Here is an 18,560-nt window from a genome sequence, read left to right on the forward strand (position 1 = left end):
CTCAGTGTAGTATTTTAAAGTTGCATTTCGATGTGGGGACTGGAGTGGTGTTGCTGGGGCTTGGTTAATGGCAAGTGAAGTGTAGTAAAAGGCCTGGTCTGTCAGGTAAAGACAGTATAGTGAAGTCCTGTTTGTGACTGACCTATTTCGATTGAAAGATTATGGATTTAAATTGCTCAAAGAGTGCGTGATCATCTCCTATCCTTTTTTTAATGGAATGTAAAGTTTCTTCAATTAAATGATGCCCCAGTAACCAGGTTTCATGAGTAGCTTTAACTTGAATGCAAATCAATTAAAATAGCAATTAACAGGAAATGGTGGCGTGTATATGTATCTGGCACAAGAATGAAAAGAGCCAGTCTTTATAAACGATATTTTCCCTGAAGAGCTCAGTGCATCATCCTGGGCTGTTCATTTCCTCTCAAGAACAGTGCATCTCCAGAAGCACTAACATCAGAAACTCGAAGTGGTAGCCGTACAGTTTCTTGATCCATCTTGGAAACGTGGTCATTTGCAGCCATTTAAACTGCTTTGCATGAAGACGCCCCCCTCTTCTTTCAGCTCGGGTTGTCTGGCAGGAAGTCAGGTGGAACTTCAAGTGTTTGCCATTTTATCGTTTACTTAAAAGATTAAAAAGATGTTAGTTTCAAGAAACTAAATTAAAACTTCACCGCATAGAAGATCTCCCTTTGGAATGCCGGAGACCAGTTTTGTGAAACCAGCAGTTACAGATGTGTGTATCGGTACCGTGTCCTCTGTCCCAAATAGGATTATTCACTCACCAGGAATAATGTGTCCAATAAGCACAGAAGCGACAGTCAGGTACAGAGTCAATCTCAATTGAATGTTCTTGTTTTAGATAGAGGGTGCCAAGACTGTTTGTACAAGCCATATTTCTTCCTCACCTGTACACGTGCATCATTTCCTCAACGAGTGTGTTTCCTGCAGGTACCTGTTTCTCCCTGAACACTGTGGGACCCTCCTCTTGTTTCCCTTAAGGTGTTGACACCTTAAGCAGACTTCATTGCACTGTAGTTCCAGGCAGCTGAAAGCTTCGCACACACCTCAGTGTGTGAAGTGCTGTACTGTATGGAGCACTAAATGTAGAAATACCTTACTTTTAAAGACAAACTGTGAGTATTTGAGTTGCATTAAAGACTTTTTGGAGGAATTTCAAACAAGACAATTAATGTACTAGTCAGTGTAATATAACTAATGCTATTCTGAAATATTACTGCCCTATCCATGTTTCCTTTTATGTGCCGACTGGAGCAAAGTGTCAAAGTGTAGCTTTGGGCTCTAAATTTTCTGTAGGCAGAAATGTATGCATTTTTAACATTTAATGAATCTGCAACCCTCTTATTGAGAACAGCTTATGGCAAATGCTGTAAAAACATTATTGCAAAAGGGAAGCATTAAAAATATGCAAATGCTGAGGAGTGAAGATGTGACATAGCCAAGTGCAGACTGCTAGCAGCAGTGCCTGGGTAATAGTCTCACTCTTAGTTATAGCCGAAGGAGGCCTGGTTTTTAAATGATCTATTCTCTTTTGCTTCTTAGAACACAGACATGAATGAGCAGACTTAAACATGCATCCTTAAGTTGTTTTTTCCCCTTTTCGAATGCTCTCAATGTCAGCTTTGTTTTGTGTTGGCTGAGAACAGTGGGGTACAGCAGGAATGCAGTTTACAAGCAGGTGATGAGTAGGTCCTGTATCTTCCTGTAATGTACATCAGCTACACATGGTCTTTCGTCTCGTTCCTTGACAGGGTGTCCAGGCAGATAAACACTGTGACACCGGCTCCTCTGAGAGTCGTGAGGGATGTGCAGGCGCCGCAGACCAGGCCGGGGTGGGGGACGAGCACGATTGATCTCGCTTTTCTTCCTCGCTTTACGAGATGGGGCAGCAGCAGGACAGCGACAGGTGTATTTGTTCGCAGAAATGTTCCAGACAGCTCTCTCCGCGCTGGGAGCGGCTCCGCTGGCTGCGCCTGTCCGTCTTGCCCGGGGTTGGCGCTGCTGCTGGTTGCGCAGTGTCTGGGGAGTCGGGAAGAAGCCAGAGGAAGACGCCCATGTTCTTTTGTCAAAGAAGCAAAGCATTTTATTAAAGAGTGCGCCAGTTCGGACAGTGACGAGTGCAGTGGTGCTGGCTGGTTTCAGGCATGTGAACGTGTGCGAGGAGGGTTCGGAGCAAGATTAGGGAGGCAGGTGTTTGACTTTTTTGTATTGAATATAAAACACATTCCTACTTAAAAATATTTTAGAATTACCGTCCAAATTTCATTTCCATTTGAGTGAAACTGCTTTGATGGCAGCAATAAGCAGATTGTTGGAAATGCAGATCTTGCTGCTTCAATAAATTATTTTTATTCTACAAAAGTCACAAAATAGTTTGTCTGAAGACATGCTTTAAGTATTGCAGCCCTGTATCTGCAGTAAGTCAATTCATTTAAATGCAGACCATATTTCATTTAAAAATTCTTTCTGATACAGCAGTAAACACTCGAGAGCACAGCGGCAGTTTAAAGACCATTTTGTTTCTTGCCAGCCTCATGCCCAGTCCCAGCTCATCTCTGCCGCCTGACAGCTGACCCATGGTGTGGAAATGACATTCGCGTGCCGAAGGAACGCAAGCAGTTCGTTCAGTGTCATGCGAGTTGCCTTCAACAGGGAATAGCACAAGAAAATGACTGTACTCTATTATATTGAAATGAATTGCTTTTCAGGCAGCGCTTATTTTTCATTAAAACTCAAGGGGGCTCTTAACTAGAGAACAAGTGAAATTGTGCCTGAATCAACTGGCAGTCCAGCTCAGAGCCTTCTGCTTTGTAAGTGTTCCCCAGACCTGATTCCAGTTGTCTTACTATCTTCATCATTGCTCACAGCGCAGTCATTAAGCCAGTTGTGTGTCTGTAGTACACCGATTACACAATTTGTCAGTGTAGCTTGTTTTTAAATATAGTGTGTACATGCATATCGGTATGGTTTTGTGGAAGTGACAGTTAAAACACTACATGTCTATTACAGGAATAGAGGCTTTTATTTTCAAGTTAGACTGAAAGATCTGATCTTTCAAGAAACAGCTGGGTAACCTTCCTGAACTGATCAGTGTAACAGCACTCTAGTGAGCAAGATGGGATCAGTAACCTGCTGTCATTTGTAACCTTTCCCTTTTTCTTCAGAGAACTAAAACTTTCCATTTGCTGTGTTTTTAACTCATAAGCTTTGCAATGATTTTAGGTGGTTTTTTTGCGGTCTGTCAGTTTTCAAAGACTTGATTGGTCCCTGTAAAGGACTTTTAGTTTGGGAAAGGAAGTGCAGAGCTGCAGTCCGTTCGGAGTGGACAGAACGTGGGGCCGGTGGGCTCTTGATCCCGATCCGAGTCGGCTGGTCTCACACGGGTGGATCTGCTCTCCAGCCGTTAGCAGGGCACTGCAGACTGCTGGGCATCACAAGTGCCCGAGGGAGCAGCTTATGATGCATTTTTACTCTTACTGTTTAGACTGTTACTGATTTTCTCCATTAAGATAGGCAGACTTATCGTGGCACTTTTTTAATTTAATGTGTTCATGTAAAAAACAAATTGTGTTTATATAAATAACGATATTGAATACAGCTCGTCTCCAAGATGGGATCGCATCTCATTAGATGGCCAAAAGGTTGTTCTAAATTTGGTTATCGGGTGAAACATTTCCTGCTGTAGTGTTGCTCCAGTGTAAGGTCCTAGCTGTATCCATGTGGCCCTGCGATGGACTGGCGACCTGTCCAGGGAGAGCTCTCCCTGGCGCCCGCTGCCTGCCGGGTGAGAACCCGAACCAGGAGAAGCGGTTTGGGAAGAGGTGGATGGATGAGTCCCAGTCAGTGCTAACAGGCGTATACCTGAGGTGTGGGCTCAGCTCGGGATCTGGTTTTTACCATGAAATCATTTCCTTACCGTTGACTGATACAGTCCCAGCACCCAGGTGGCTGGACGTCTGTTCTTGGCGCCACTGGAGTGTGAGCACGTTGCTCTGGGGAGATCCTGTGGGCCAGAGTTGTACAGCTGGAAATGCGTCCAGCAGTGTCGCTTGTTAAAGAACATGGCTGACACCACTGTGGTCAAACCACCTGATACACCTTCTGGTTCAGTATGGGCAGTTAAACCCTTGTGCACTTCTCTGCCAGGGCATCCACTTGAGGATGTATCAGCATGAGGGGAAAATGAGTTCTGTTCTGCTTTGAAAAGAGCAATTTTTATTAAAACTTGCAGTACCTGCGGGCTTCGAGAGATGGCGCTGTTCTGCGCCCTGCTGTGATCAGTCCTGGGAGAGCAGTGTCACTCATGGCTCAGATCTCCTCACATCTGCGATTTTTACCTGTCCCTTGTAAGAACCCTACTGATTCAGTTGCTACCCAGATTCTGCAGTTGTGGGCTTTGGAAGGGAGGTATTTTGTGGTTATTGAATCGGCTCTGGACTAGATTCCCCGGAAGCGATGGGGACGTAGTGAAAGCGCAGGCGGCTGTGATTGAGCGGGCCGGAGCTGCTTCGACGCTGGTGGGGTTGTGTCTTGCACCTCTTTGTCTGGCCAGAGGCAAAATGAAGCTCACAGCCTGGTCTCTCCTCCCACAGAGAGGGCCATTGCGAGGCACGAGGTCCGAGAGATCGAGCAGCGCCACACGATGGACGGCGCGAGAGACGCCCCGCTGGAGGAGAGCGAGGACGTGGTCATCATCTACAACCGGGTCCCCAAAACCGCCAGCACGTCCTTCACCAACATCGCCTACGACTTGTGCGGCAAAAACAAGTATCACGTCCTGCACATCAACACCACCAAGAACAACCCCGTCATGTCTCTGCAGGACCAGGTGAGGCATGGGTGTGCACGGTTCGTTTATCGTAGCTGGTTCATGCCCAATTATAGCAGAGGCACTCTCGCCCAAACGTGCTGGGGCCTCAGTCTCTTGGAGTCTTTCCCCGCGGTTCTGCGGCTCCTGGCACTGTTCCTCGGCGTGACCGGGCCTGCCTCTCGGGCAGCGTGTGGCTGGAGCTCCTCTGAAAGTGCTTCCCTCTCCTGCTCCCACCGGGGGGTCAGTCTTCTCATGGCTGGTTTATACTCTGAGGTCTTTGCCAGAGCTGCATGGTGGCAAAGCGGGGAGAAATAAGGAAATAGTACGATTTTTCTAAAAACTTACAAACCCTCCTTTGCAAATAAGTATCCATGTAATACATATACAAATAACGAAATATGAAATCGGTAATCATAGCAATAAGAACAATCGGTTCATGTTATTTACAGACAACACTGTCCCACCTAGAACGTTAGACTTGTAAGGTACGAAGAGGCTGACCAGAGAAATGGTCAAAGAGGCTGGTTTGTCAGTGACTCAGCGCCTGGTATATAAGAAAGGTACTGGTTAGCAGCCCTGCAGTGACACAAATGGTGGAATTATTGTAGCTCTTAAAATTTTCTGTACTTCTCTAGTTTGAAGCGACTTACTGGTGTAAAGCAGTGGAATTAGTTTAATAAAGAGATGCGGTGTGTGTCTGCTGAGTCAGCATCTGCCCTTCCAGTCTCCCTGCAGGATTATTAAAGCACTCTGCTGAGCGCTTCCTCGCCTGTGTTTTAATCAAAGCTTTAAGACTTAAGCGAAAATCGATGAGAATACCCCGCTGAAATACAAATAAGGAATAAATTATGTTTTTTTGAATTTATGAAGTACAATACAGCCACGACTGAGAGGAGGCAAGTCAGATAATAAAAACATCATGACGGGGGTGTAGGCTGGCCTCGCTGGGCTCAAGCGAGCCGGAGTGCACAGTGCTCCGCGCTGGACGGGTGATCCGGACATTCCCAAAAGTCGGAGGGCGGCAATCGTCTGCAGCCGGATTTCCCTCGCTGCCAATAAGCCAGCCCGCTCGACGTTTTCTCTGGTCAGCCTTTTCATACGATACAAGTCTCACATTTCTCGGTGGGACAGTATTGTCTGTAAATAACATGCACTGATTGTCCATTGCTGTTTTTTATTGCTCTTATTTCTGATTTTGTATTTTCCTTGTTATTTGCACGTGTTGCACTGTCTTGCGATGTAAGGCTTTTAAGTTTGTAGAAAAATATCAGCAGTTCCTTTAGGGAGAAGGCAGTCGTGGCAGCTGTCGTTAAGGGGATCTGGGGGCAGTACTACCCCTTGATTAAGGGGAACTAGTAACCCCCAGAGAGCAGCACCTGGGCACACTGCCTGTGGGGGCATCAAGGTGGGCAACAGTGACTGTCATGAAAAACATGGAAGTTTTTATGTGGGGAAGGGTGGTAAGGGAAATACTGTACATTATATAAGAGGAGCTTATAGCTTAATAAAATAAATGGATAACGATGTAGAGGCTTTTTGTGGGTGGTTTCTGTGAACTTCCATTGCCAGACGGATGACCTCCACAGCTGTGGTGGATGTAATACTGGAGGTGTGGTGTGTGAACAGGTGTTAAAAGGTGAGTTTGTATTTGCTCTTCAGTGCTTTGAATCCTCTAGCAACACTGGTTTGCTGCGTGTCGCTGCAGAACAATGGAATGTGCCCAGGAGGAAGAAGGCTTTGCTGAGGGGCCTCTTCGGAAAGCTGTTATTGTTGTATAGGAATTTGTGCCTACTGTATTAATTACCGTAACCTGAGAAGGTTTTGTGCAGCACCCTGCTCAGCACCCTCTGACGCCCAGTCCTGTCGTTACAGGTCCGCTTCGTCAAGAACGTGACGTCCTGGAGGGAGATGAAGCCGGGGTTCTATCATGGGCATGTGGCCTTCCTGGACTTCACTAAGTGAGTGGTGTCGCATGTCCAGGGGGCTGGGGGCTGAGCAGATGAGCAGGACAGCGGCGTGGGGCTGTGGGCTGGGGGGGGGGGGGGTGACCCACTGGCCAGCTCCCCGAGCAGACAGACGAGCAGGACAGCGGCGTGGGGCTGTGGGCTGGGCTCGGGACACACAGCTGGGGGGCTGGTTTTTGGATCTGGTCTGGGGCTCTGCCGGTGTACCCTTGAGCAAGGCATGCGCTCACAGAGATCCCTGGCTGCATATAGATGTCCACATGCAAACATCGGACAAATACTGAATACAAGTAAATAATAATGATGGAAACTGGCTGCTGTTCAAGTTAAATGGAGGTATAAGCTGACAGAAGGTGGGTCTGAGGTATGTTTCAGATTTGGAGATGAGACGTTGAGCCATTTGGCTGGAGTGGTGTTATTTGCTTTGGATGGGCTAATGCCCCTGTCTGCACTATGAGCCATGCGGACTTGTTTGTACATGGGCTCTGTGTGTAGCGTCATCAGGAACATCAGTACCTTTTTTGCCAGCTTCACGCCACTAGTTGATGGTGGCCTGAGTAGCTGCTGCCATCGTGTGGCAGTGAGAAGCACTGCAGCTCAGACTCACGGAGAGTTTCAATTACTGTACATTTCCTCCCCAGTTACAGAAGGAAGGCAGAACACAGCTGAGAAACTTATAGAACTCTAACCACACCGGGCACTGATATACCTTTAAAATGTTTATTCTTATGATTTGCAGTATGACAATTAAAACATTCACGCTACAGTGATATGTTTTAAGTTACGGAATATAAAATGTTTCCAAGTGCTAATAGCCTTCCCATAATCTTATAGTACCTTATTAATACTTTCATCACTGTCGTCATGTACGCAGACGTTCAGTCTTCACCTTGCAGGGGCATGACATTTTCTGTGTGAATGAATAAAAATTCTGTTGTAAGCAAAAATGATGAAATGATTTTGAAAGTGTCTTTCTGCGAGCGTGCCGAGGAGCGCTCTGACGTGCTGTCGAAATCCGCGTGTGCAGGTTTGGGGTGAAGAGGAAGCCGATCTACATCAACGTTGTGCGTGACCCCATCGAGCGCTTGGTCTCCTACTATTACTTCCTGCGGTTCGGTGACGACTACCGGCCCGGCCTGCGCCGGAGGAAGCAGGGAGACAAGAAGGTAATTAATCCTCCGCCCGGAGATGCCACACGGCGCCGGTTTCCACTACTTCGGGCTGCTTATCTTCCCGAAGACCATCGGCCGCCTCGGGTTCTTTCCCTGTGTCAGAGTTGAGCTTCTGCTGGGGGGAGCGAGTACAGTGTCCGTTTAACAGGTCTGACAGCATCTCTGGAGTCTGTGGGACCTGCAGACATGCTTGACGCCTCTCTAACAGCTTCTCTTCGATAACTTACAAGCACACAACACACCTGAGCGCTGGGCTAATCACCTGTCCTCGGAGCCACAGGCTCTTAAGCTGACTCGGCCGTGATGATGGCTCTGTGAATTCTGATGAATGAAGGATCGTGTGTCCACACTGTCCACTGGTTACGCTGCGAGAGGTTTGTGCACCAAGTGCTGCTGAGTAGCTGACACCGGGTCGTCCAGCAGAGCTTTGGAGAGCTCGCGACCGGAGCGCTTCCTGGTTCTGCGATGGCCTGCTACCTTTTTGGCTGCGGTTCCTTTATTTCGGTTTTCCACGCAGTTTTAACGAAGTGCTGGATGTAAAAAATTAGGGGAACATCTAAATCTAATATCTAAGGCCTGTAACTGACAGCCAGCACACGGAGAAGTTGGTGGGCAGCTTGTTCAATCGTCTGACTTTTTCAGACCTTCGACGAGTGCGTGGCCGCTGGGGGCTCAGACTGCGCTGCGGAGAAACTCTGGCTTCAGATTCCCTTCTTCTGCGGACACTACTCCGAGTGCTGGTGAGTGCGGCAGGCCAGGTCTGTTCTCTCCTCGCTGGCGCCTTGTGTGTCAGTTCCCTGTAGGTTTGTACAGGTTCAGTGACAGTACAGTAGAGTTCCTTGTTTTTTTTTCCCTTTTGGGAACAGAGCTAAATCTCCTTTAGAGAGACTAAAGAGTTGTTTAGAAAAATCACTGTTCATTAAATTGTTTTTCTGCAGGGAGCTGTAGTCAATATGGCACCTACAAAGAATTAATTTAAAAGTTTATATACAAGAGACAGTAAAGGAAGACAGACGAGGGCTTCATGCTGTGTATGTTAAAGCCAGCGTTAGTCTTGTGACAGGCTGGTACTGTGCGTCATGTCTTTTCACTCCCCAGAGGAAACTCGCCACCCCCAGCTGGGTCTGGAAATTCAGAATCCGGGTCTCAGTCGAAAGGCAGGCACCCTGCTCTGCATGGTGTGCTTGCGTGTGGCGCGGTGCTTAATCGTGTCTGACAGCAGCGTGTCCTTCCAGGAACGTGGGGAGCAGGTGGGCGCTGGAGCAGGCCAAGTACAACCTGGTGAACGAGTACCTGCTGGTGGGCGTGACGGAGGAGCTGGAGGACTTCATCATGATGCTGGAGGCGGCTCTGCCTCGTTTCTTCAGGGGCGCCACGGAGCTGTACCGCACAGGTACCTGCAGCCAACGACGCGTATAGCAGGACCAATCTTTTCAAGCGCTCGTGAACACTGGTGCTTCCCCAATAAACGAGTAATAATGTCCAAGCGCTTCTCCTTATTTTGAAAAAGAATTTCCTGGTTGAGGGTGGGCTGAAGTTGTTTTTTATATCCAGATTTTCATTTTTGTTGCTGAAGTTGCCGGATCACACTGCTGGTAATTTTGCTGGGGGCCCTCAAGTTGAGGATTAATAAACTAATAGCACCTTGGTTAGTGTAGTAGATCAATTCACTTGTGTTCAAAAACTGTCAGAAATCATTGCGATCGTTTTGGAAAATGTACTCTTCTTATTTTGGCCTCCTGACAGGTTTCAAGATCTAACACAGGGGTTCTTAACCTGTGGGTCACTCCCCAAAAATGGTCACCATGCTGTTTCAGATAGGACTCTGAGATCCTCTTTAATAAGCTGAAATTTCCTCCTACGCAAACATGTTTTTACAAAAGCCTTTAAGTGCCACAGAAAAAAGAAAACCTGCATTGTTATGAGAGAGAATTGTGTTATTTCACAATATTTATAAATGGAAAGAACTTTAACAAAAGTTTTGTAACTTTGTGTAAAAAAAAGTTTAAGAACCACAATACGATCTTCACGAGAGTACTATCTTCATTGAGAAAGATTTAAAAATAGTCACACTCCCTTTTGTGGAAAGTAATTAATATACAAGAAGATGTTTAGACGTCAAGTATCACTGTAATCAAGCATTCCTGGGTTAAACACTTATAACATTAAAATGTATTCCCACCTAAATACAGTTGGGTTTGCAGCCTGATTTCTCTGATGTAGAAGATTTGACTGCCTTCAAAAGCAGCCTATCAACATATGGTGTCAAACAGAATCACCAAGTGCTTTCTGGAACAAATTGAAAAAAGTAAGAACTGTTCTGGGCAATGTGTAAAAATTTGTTTTACTGCCCTTTTCTCTAACCTCTGTGTGAGACGTATGTTTTTCAGCACTTTCTATCCCACAAATCAAGCAACCAGAGCAGATGCAGACATTCAAAGACTTACGAGTCCAGGGTTTGAAAAACTTTCAAAGCTTGTGCGATGTCAAAGTTGATATTAATTTACCAGTGAATGTTTTTTGTGCTGTTTTTCCTAACATTTGTGCTTTTGCGAAACTTGTAATGACCAAATAATAATAAACTTCTGATTGATAATGTTTTAATTTTATTATAGTGTTCAAATACCTAACTTCTTAAGGCATGAGTTATATTTCAGTAACAATAATGTACTTATTTTGTAGACAGCAGTAAAGTAATTAAAAGGAAATTAGCTCAATACTGAACCACGAGTCGCAAAAGTGGCTCCCAGATTGAATCAGGGTCCCGGCTGACTTCGTCCGGTTTTGAACCCCTGCTCTAGGGCTTGTCTGAGAGCAGGAACTTGGGTTTGGGCTCCCCCTGCTGTCTGGCAGCCTGTCACCACTGTCCTCTCCTTCCAGGAAAGAAGTCCCACCTGCGAAAGACCAGCGAGAAGAAGCCACCGACCAAGGAGTCCATAGCCAAGCTGCAGCAGTCGGACATCTGGAAGATGGAGAACGAGTTTTACGAGTTTGCGCTGGAGCAGTTCCAGTTCGTCCGCGCGCACGCCGTGCGGGAGAAGGACGGCGAGCTCTACCTCTTGGCCCAGAACTTCTTCTACGAGAAGATCTACCCCAAAATGAACTGAGAGCCCGGGGACGGGCTCCACCAGCGTGAGAGACGATCGGACCTGCAGCTGCGGCCTCTTCCTCCCGTCACGGGCGCTGGGCGAGAAAGGGGGCTTCGCAGGCGACAGCGCCTTGTGCTCAGAGGGATCTTGCGGTGCAGCGAGTCCTGGAGACCGTGCCAAAACTTTGTGTGCGCCACCGGCTCGAGACTCTCCCGTCGGGGGCGACTGACGGAATAAGCCTCGGGGGGCCCCTCTTTGTTCCGGGGGACAGAGCCCCAGCGTCTGCCTCCCTCTTCCTCGCCCTGGACGGGCGCTGCGGCCAGCGGCCTCGAGACCCGTTCTCATGGACTTCCAGTACCGACTTTTTTTTAAATCTTTTGGTAAGGGTGTCTTCTTCCGTGAGCGTTGTCGTCGCCCGGGACGGCGAGGAGCTCGCCGGCCTGTCCCAGCGCCGGGGCGCGCCCTGCCGATCGGACCGCCACTCTCCTGACTCTTCGCAAGCGCCGCAGGACGACAGCGCACAGCCAGCTGCTCAAGGCCTGCGGCGTGTGAAGTGGACTTGCCTCGTTTTACAAACAGTTGTGGTATTGTACATTTATGGGATTTTTTTTTTTTGCATCTTGTATACTTTTACCTGTAGAAGTATTTTTGCTAGGGTGCTTTGTAAAGTGTTTACAAGCGTTGTAATTAAAAGTGAAAAAAGAAAATTTAATCAACCGCTGTACATATGGCGTATTTTATGTATTTGGACCAAAAGATGATAAAGACGGAAAATAAGGACTGGTTTCAGTTCTGAGATTCAGCAGTTTTGTTCTGTGTGGTACATATTAGGAACATCACACCTGCCAACTTGTCATATTTCTGCTGGCATGCAAGCACAGGGTCTCCTGAGGCTTTTCCGCAGTCAGATCTGTCCTGGGACCGGGTCCTTGATCAGTTCCTCCACGCCGACCCAACACGGAAATCATTAAAGCTTTTTCTGTTCTTCTCATCTGGAAATACCACTGGATTTTATTTTACATAAACCGATCACTCAGAGCCGAGACAGGAGGTTTTTCGGTATTGTTGGTGTTGGTGAGCACATGGCTGGTCACCTCTCTTCATTGTGCAGACGCCAGTCCTGGCCTCAGTCTAGGTTTTCTGTTGGCGCTATGAGACTCCTTTCTTGCTGAGTACTTTAACTTTTGTTGTTTTGTTGTTTTTAAGGGAAGGGTTTCTGGTAAATGATACTTGAAATGGTCCAGTTTTTCAAAGAGAGGTGCTGCTACTGTAGTGTCCCTCAGAGTGGAGCTTTTCTGCATCTTACAGAAGCTGTCTTGTGACAAAGGATCCCCTCTGAACCAGAGGGAGGTCACTCGTGTGGGAGCTGTGTGGTCTCTTGTGGCTCTGCACAGACTGACTTTCACTCCAGCCTTTTCTTTTTCAACAGCTTTAACAATGTGATGTTATTGTCTTTGGCAGAGGGAGGAAGATGTTGAAACTACTGCTCAGTTATAAAATATCAGCTAACAGATCTGGACTATTTCAGCTGTATTATCATTGATCTCGCAACGTGTCAGTTTTGTTTAGTGCTGGAGAAATGGCCTATCTGTGTTTGTCTGTTGTGATGCCTCGGTGAAACGAGTCCCAGTTCTGGTTGTCCGCTCTTCGTTTTCCACACAGCGTCTTACAGAAGTGTTGTGCAGATCCTGCTGCCTCTCCCTCTGGGGACTGTAAAGGCTGCAAAGCAGAGAAAGTCTTGTGTTTTAGTGCTGCAGGTGAAGCAGGAAACAGGCTCTGGTGTTGCATTGCGTTGTCCTGCTTGTGTGGGGCACCGTTCCCAGCAGCACCCCGGACCCCGGCAGTGGGAAACGCCTTCAGGGTGTGTCTGGCTAGCCCTCTCAGAGGGGTGAGCAAGGCGCGGCCCTGGCCAGGGTTCAGCAGCTGGTGTCGCTGCCCCTCGCAGCCAGAAACAAAGCAGAACGTTTCCAGTTCTCATTTACGTTTTCATGGAGGAGAAGATTTCTTTGTATCTGCCTGTGCTGGCATATTTTGTCAGTCAAACGCAGTTTTCCCATGTTCCCACAGTGTTTTTAACCCTGCAGTTTCTACGCAGAGAGCCCCAGTGTACTTGGAAGGCGCTCTGGTGCATCTAAACTGAACTTTTAGAGAGCTCTGAAACTGACCTCCTGGTGTCCCAGCCTAATTGTGTCAGTGTGAAGTGTTATTGCTGGGTTGTGCTCTTGAGATGCTACAAACTTGATTAGTGCCTTCATCGCGCATGAGGATTCAGAACCACTTGTCACATTTTGCTGCAATGTATTTGGAATCCTCCCAAGTCTGTTTACTATTATGATTTTACTTGCTTTCATTTCTTTGTGGTTTTAATCTGCTGAACTGCCAGCTCTCCATTTTGTAGGTTTGTTTTCTTTTTAATTTGTTGTTTAAAATTGATTAAAACATTTCAAATAAATACCAAACTTAAACATCCGTGGCCCTCTGCTTTTATTGTCCCTGTCTGAATGCAAGATTAACATGGATCCCATGTCCATACAGAGAGCTGGGATGTCTCTCAAAGAGGAAAGCAGCAGCATTGGGATCGTGGGTCTGGTCTTCCTTTTTGGTGTTGTGGACTTTGTTGGTGTTTAAACTATTTTGGGAAAATACCAGAAAATCTTCCATGAATTTAGGTGTGTAGAGGGTAAAAACAATCAGGCCCAAGATCTCGGTTGCAGCTCCTTTCCATATCGATTTCTTTATTCAGTCAGCAACAGCTGACTTAAGATCTTTTTATAATCAGGACAAGTCAGAGAAGGTAAACAAGTTGTTGTAATATTGAAGTTTCATTTTGTTTTCTCTTGACATAATGTGTACTACCTGAGAAAAAGTTATTCAAGGACCAGAAGCAAGCCAGCTCAGAATTTGCAACTGTTGTTACGGTGTAGTCTCTGACAACTCTGATTAATCATCTGCACAGAGTGAAATTATAACCAACCTTGACTTAACATGTGCGTTTTTTGTCACGGTGGAGTTCTCTCTCATGTTGAATACAGGAAAATGAATTGATAATAAAATAATTATCACTGATAGCCTCCAGACAGAGGCGGGGAAAGCACCCATCTAGCCTAGCATCCATCTCTGCCAGGTCTTCTCTGCCTGGAAACCCGTCTGTGCTAGTATTGCCCATTCTGAGCGATCACATCTGAGCAGACACCAGCATATCCAGGAAAGAGACGCTGTAGAGCTCCTTACATTGGAATCCACTCAAGTCAGTGCTGTACAGTATCTGCACCCATGGAAGATGGGACAAATCACTGAAAGCCTGTGTGCGCTAATCAAGGGACAGCACTCAAGAAACCAGCATGATCAGGAATTAAATCACGACCATCCTTTCCTGTGCTTTTACACCAGCAAGGTTGTTTTCTGTCTAAATGGTCATTTGTCCGCAGTTTCTGCCCCTCTTCAGAGCGGTTTGTTTTTCTCCTGCCGGGGAAAGACAGCTTCTTAAGTTCTAAGGTGTCCCACCATAAATCTTGATGAAACCAGCTTCCGGGATATTTACAGCCAGGCAAGCAAGCGCCGAGCCTGAAGGATTTAGGAACGGCCTTTTGTTCATGCTTTTTTAAAGATGGCAAAAGCCACTTCGGTGAAATAAGGTCAAGCTTTTATTTTTGTTTGCTCTTGAGCAGCAGATGCCCGTAAATCATGGAGAGTCGCGAGTCATCATTTCCCTGCAGTGACTGTAAATACTGAGCGGAGAGGGACGAGTCCGAGATCTTCATCAGCAGACTGGACAGGGCAAGGCGGAGAGGAGTGCTCGTTCGGTCTTGTCAGTGTCTGCTGGGAAGCGCAAGGTCTCGGGGCCTGGAGCGGTTCAGCTGTCCGGCAGCGGGGGTCACCTGGGGTAGCAGGCTGCCGGTCCCTTGTCCCTTGTCCCTGGTCCAGTGCTTTAAAAGCCAGTTTACCTCATTGCTCGAGGGATAGTGCAGTGTTGTTTCATTAAAGAGCTGCATGAAGCAGGATAATGATCTTGTTTCATTATGGGTGTGTCCACCAGACATCGATCCTGATTGATGGGCTTGACAGCCGACTGGGAAGCAGAGCCGGTTCAGGAGCTCAATCCTGAGGGCCTGGGAGCCTCCTCTCTGGCTACCGATTTTTCCGATTAGCGTACAGAACCTCACACGGGGATGAGTATGAGCCCGCCGTGTTTCAGATCCTGTTTATGAGGTGAGGTGACGGAGGACTTAGATTTTGCGCCCAGGCCTCCGTGAAGCTACATTAGGACCTGAAGCAGAAAGCTTTTGAAATAGGTAGCTTTGAAGGGCAGCACACACCTGCTGAGAAGAGCCATCATTCAGGACTGAGGATGCTGGGATACGGGATCGGTGCAGCGACTCGCTGTGAGGCCCAGTGCTGTGCCAGCAGCCTTGCACACTGACCTGCAGAAGAGGCTTCCTGCATCTGGGTTGATGTGTCCGGTTACGGCACTTATTGCTCATGATTTGGAAATAAGGGTACAAACTCTGTACAATTAAATCTGTGTAAACTGAGATCTTGGTGGGGGGTGGAGGGATTAAAGCCTGAGCTGTGGCCCCTCTAGCACCCTGGAAGACACAGTGCGAAGTCCTGGGAAAGAACAGACAGACCTGCGAAGTACTTGGAGAATAACGTACCCTCATTCCCACCCTTCTACTTGACCTTAAATGCTTTTTTTTTTCAGGTTGGCCTCTGTGTAGGAACGCGAGTCATCTCGCAGGTTGGTCACGATCTCAGAAGGAGACGAGTGGAAAAGGGGAGTTGATGCTGTAAAAATGGAACCCGCTCCGGTTTTTCACGCAAGAGCCGTGCAGCGTGTTGTGTGCTCTTTGCTCTTGCACGGAGGAGTCATGAAGACGTGCTGCACGTTGGGTGAGTCACACAAAGAGCTGCCAGACTTGCAGTACAAGGCCCAGGGCCTCATTTACGCCAGTTGTTCTGCCCAATCTGGAAAGAAAGCCATTTTATCACATCATGGTTACCCTAAACCTAACCACACAATTATCAGTTATTTGCTTTATTTCGAGCTTCTCTTCTCGTCTTAAAAAACAGTGTACCCAAAATACTCTCCCACACACAGAAAAAAAAACAGCCAAGAGAAAAGTGTTTCATTTTTCTGAGCTGCATGTTAAGAGGCATTTAAAAAAAACATAATTCAATGCAGAAGGAAAATTGCATAGCAATTTGAAATTAATTAAGAATTTGTTCTCAGTTTTGTAATCCTCGGCAATGAAGCTGTCGGTTAAAAGCAAAAGCTCATTTTAATTTGTTCTTGTGTTGTCTCGGGAGGATGGTGGTTCTGTGGCCTGAGGGAGGTAAGACGGTATAACCCACCATCCCTCACTCTCTCCCTCGCACTGCCGTTGTAATAATGCTAATTGCTTTAAATTAGCCACTTTCTGCAACATTTTAACCATTTTCCACATTTTTTAAAATGTGGTGTTAATATTTCGTACGTTGCCATTACAACAGTATAGTAAAGAGCATTATAAATCACTTATTAGTTGCCCAAATAACCTCTGTTAGCAGCATTAGTGGTCGTGGTTTATCATGCGAGACATCAGAAAATAAAGGGTCTTTGGTTCTAACCATCTGTTTTTTTATCACATTATTTTCTTTTCTGTCACAATTTTTAAGGACACATCTGTAATATAATGCAGTTTGTGCATCTGTTTTTATCATGTCAGTGCTGCTCCTTTTAAAAAAAATAATTTGCCCACAAGAGGGTGCCATTTGCATAGTAAAAATAAACTAACCAAGATGAGCAAGAGAACAGACCTATCCTGCCACAATCTTTAAAAAGCTGTCGCCTCATTCATGCTGTATGGAGTACAAAGTTTTGTGCAGTGATTTTCTGCAGGACAGCGATATATTGTGCCAATATCTTTTCAGTGCAACCGTTTTCAGCGTTGGCTCAAAGCAACGTGGAGTCAAACCTGATTTCATTGCTGCTGGGATGAGAGTGAGCTGAGAGTTAAGTCAGACTGGGCCTTTGACATGTAAAGGTTTAGAATCAGGAATAGGATTTGCAGAGCCAAGATGCAGCTCAGTGGTGATGAGCAGGAAAGCCTTCGTCCGCCACAGTGACACCAGCGCTTTTTCTGAACGAGTTTGACTAATTTCTGAAGGTCACAAGCCCCGTATGTTCCCATGCGGTCCGGAGTGATCTCACAGCTGAAGCAGTGCTGAGGGGATGGCAGCTTCCTCACTTCTCATTTCCTGAGCAGCACTTTGATCTGTGTTCCTCGTCTCCGAGCCGCCTGGGCTGTCAGCTGTCAGCGAGGTCTGCGGTTCCTGGAAATGGAGCTCCTACCTGGACGGCCTGGCAGGGCCCCCAAAATGCCTACAGGCTGTGTTGCTAAATGACGCTATTGGAGGTGTCGGCCTTCAGATGTGCGTTTGTGGCACTGGCTGTCGCTGGAGCCCTGGTTGAGAAACCCTTGCCCGCTCGCTCCTGACTGGGAATGTCACCCTGTGGTCTGACCCCTGTTGAGGCCTTCGGGAAGAAAAGCACCGACACTCCCTGCAGTAAGGGTGCTGTGGACTGTATCCCCACAGTGCAGTACAGGGCGAGCGTGTAAATCTCGTTGATTCAGATGAAAACCGCACTCGGCAGCTCAGTCGAGGCATTGTGGGCTGTGCTGATGAGCTCGGAGAACGAATAATGGATTTAATTATTTATTTCCTCTCTCCCATTGTCGCTCTCTCCTCCTGCAGCGCACAGGCGCAGTCCAAGGCCGAGATCATTCTCCGCCTTTCATAGATCTCATTTTTCTAATTAATGCCTGAATGCCGACTTATCCGGGCCGATCCCCCCCAGCCTCTCCCCCAGAGCCTCTTTGTGAGGTGCATTCCGAAAGCCGGGCACCTGGCACCACCCCGGGCTCCGCGGAGTGGGGAGGCCGCCGCCGCCGGCGACGATCTCGGTTCACGACAGCTTTCATCAGTACGGGCGATTGTGTTTCCTTTTCATTTTTAATGAGCAAATTACGTTTGTCAAGGTCTATAGCTGTAAATGAAGAATGATAACCGGAGAACAGGGAGGGGGTGGGGGTGAGCACAAAGTGCGTTTGTGCTGTTCAAGGGCTCCAGTTTGTGTGAAATCTGCGCTGTATTTATTAAGGAGGACAGCAGAACACACCACAAGAGGATTGGAAAATTAAATTTTTACAGCAAAGAATTTCTTCTTTTTCTAGTACAATGACATTGTTCTGCGGAGAGAGACGCAGGTCTTGCCTTGGTGCCTTGTCCTGTGTAAAATGTTATTTTCTTAAACTTCTAGCCACGCCTTCTAAAGTTGGCTAATGATTGCAGAAAGGGTGCAAATCGCTACAGTACGTCATTTGTTTGCAAAGAATCCGTTCCCGTCTGCACAACCATGCCTTTCTGTGTTATTAAATGTAGAGAGGAAGATTTGGGTCTGACTTTCCTTGTTGCCCCAGTTCATCGCACTGTTGCTACGCATGACGCTTTATGAATGAGAACTTAG

The 18,560-nt window shown here is 47.0% G+C and overlaps 1 protein-coding gene across 2 annotated transcripts in view; it reads left to right on the top strand.

The window, feature by feature from the left end:
- The window catches only part of hs2st1a (heparan sulfate 2-O-sulfotransferase 1a), a 72,987-nt gene extending 59,465 nt beyond the window's left edge, over positions 1 to 13,522 (top strand). For both annotated transcript variants that reach the window (XM_088597672.1, XM_088597673.1), the window contains 6 exons: positions 4,611 to 4,846; positions 6,701 to 6,786; positions 7,820 to 7,958; positions 8,607 to 8,704; positions 9,200 to 9,357; positions 10,845 to 13,522. In XM_088597672.1, the coding sequence (XP_088453798.1) occupies positions 4,611 to 4,846; positions 6,701 to 6,786; positions 7,820 to 7,958; positions 8,607 to 8,704; positions 9,200 to 9,357; positions 10,845 to 11,071 (944 nt within the window). In that variant the 3' untranslated portion in view covers positions 11,072 to 13,522. The remainder of the gene's footprint in view (positions 1 to 4,610; positions 4,847 to 6,700; positions 6,787 to 7,819; positions 7,959 to 8,606; positions 8,705 to 9,199; positions 9,358 to 10,844) is intronic.
- Positions 13,523 to 18,560: the final 5,038 nt, after the last annotated feature.

The sequence above is a fragment of the Lepisosteus platostomus genome, chromosome 11 (genome assembly GCF_059453375.1).
Source record: "Lepisosteus platostomus isolate fLepPlt1 chromosome 11, fLepPlt1.hap1, whole genome shotgun sequence".
Classification (NCBI taxonomy): Eukaryota; Metazoa; Chordata; class Actinopteri; order Semionotiformes; family Lepisosteidae; genus Lepisosteus; species Lepisosteus platostomus.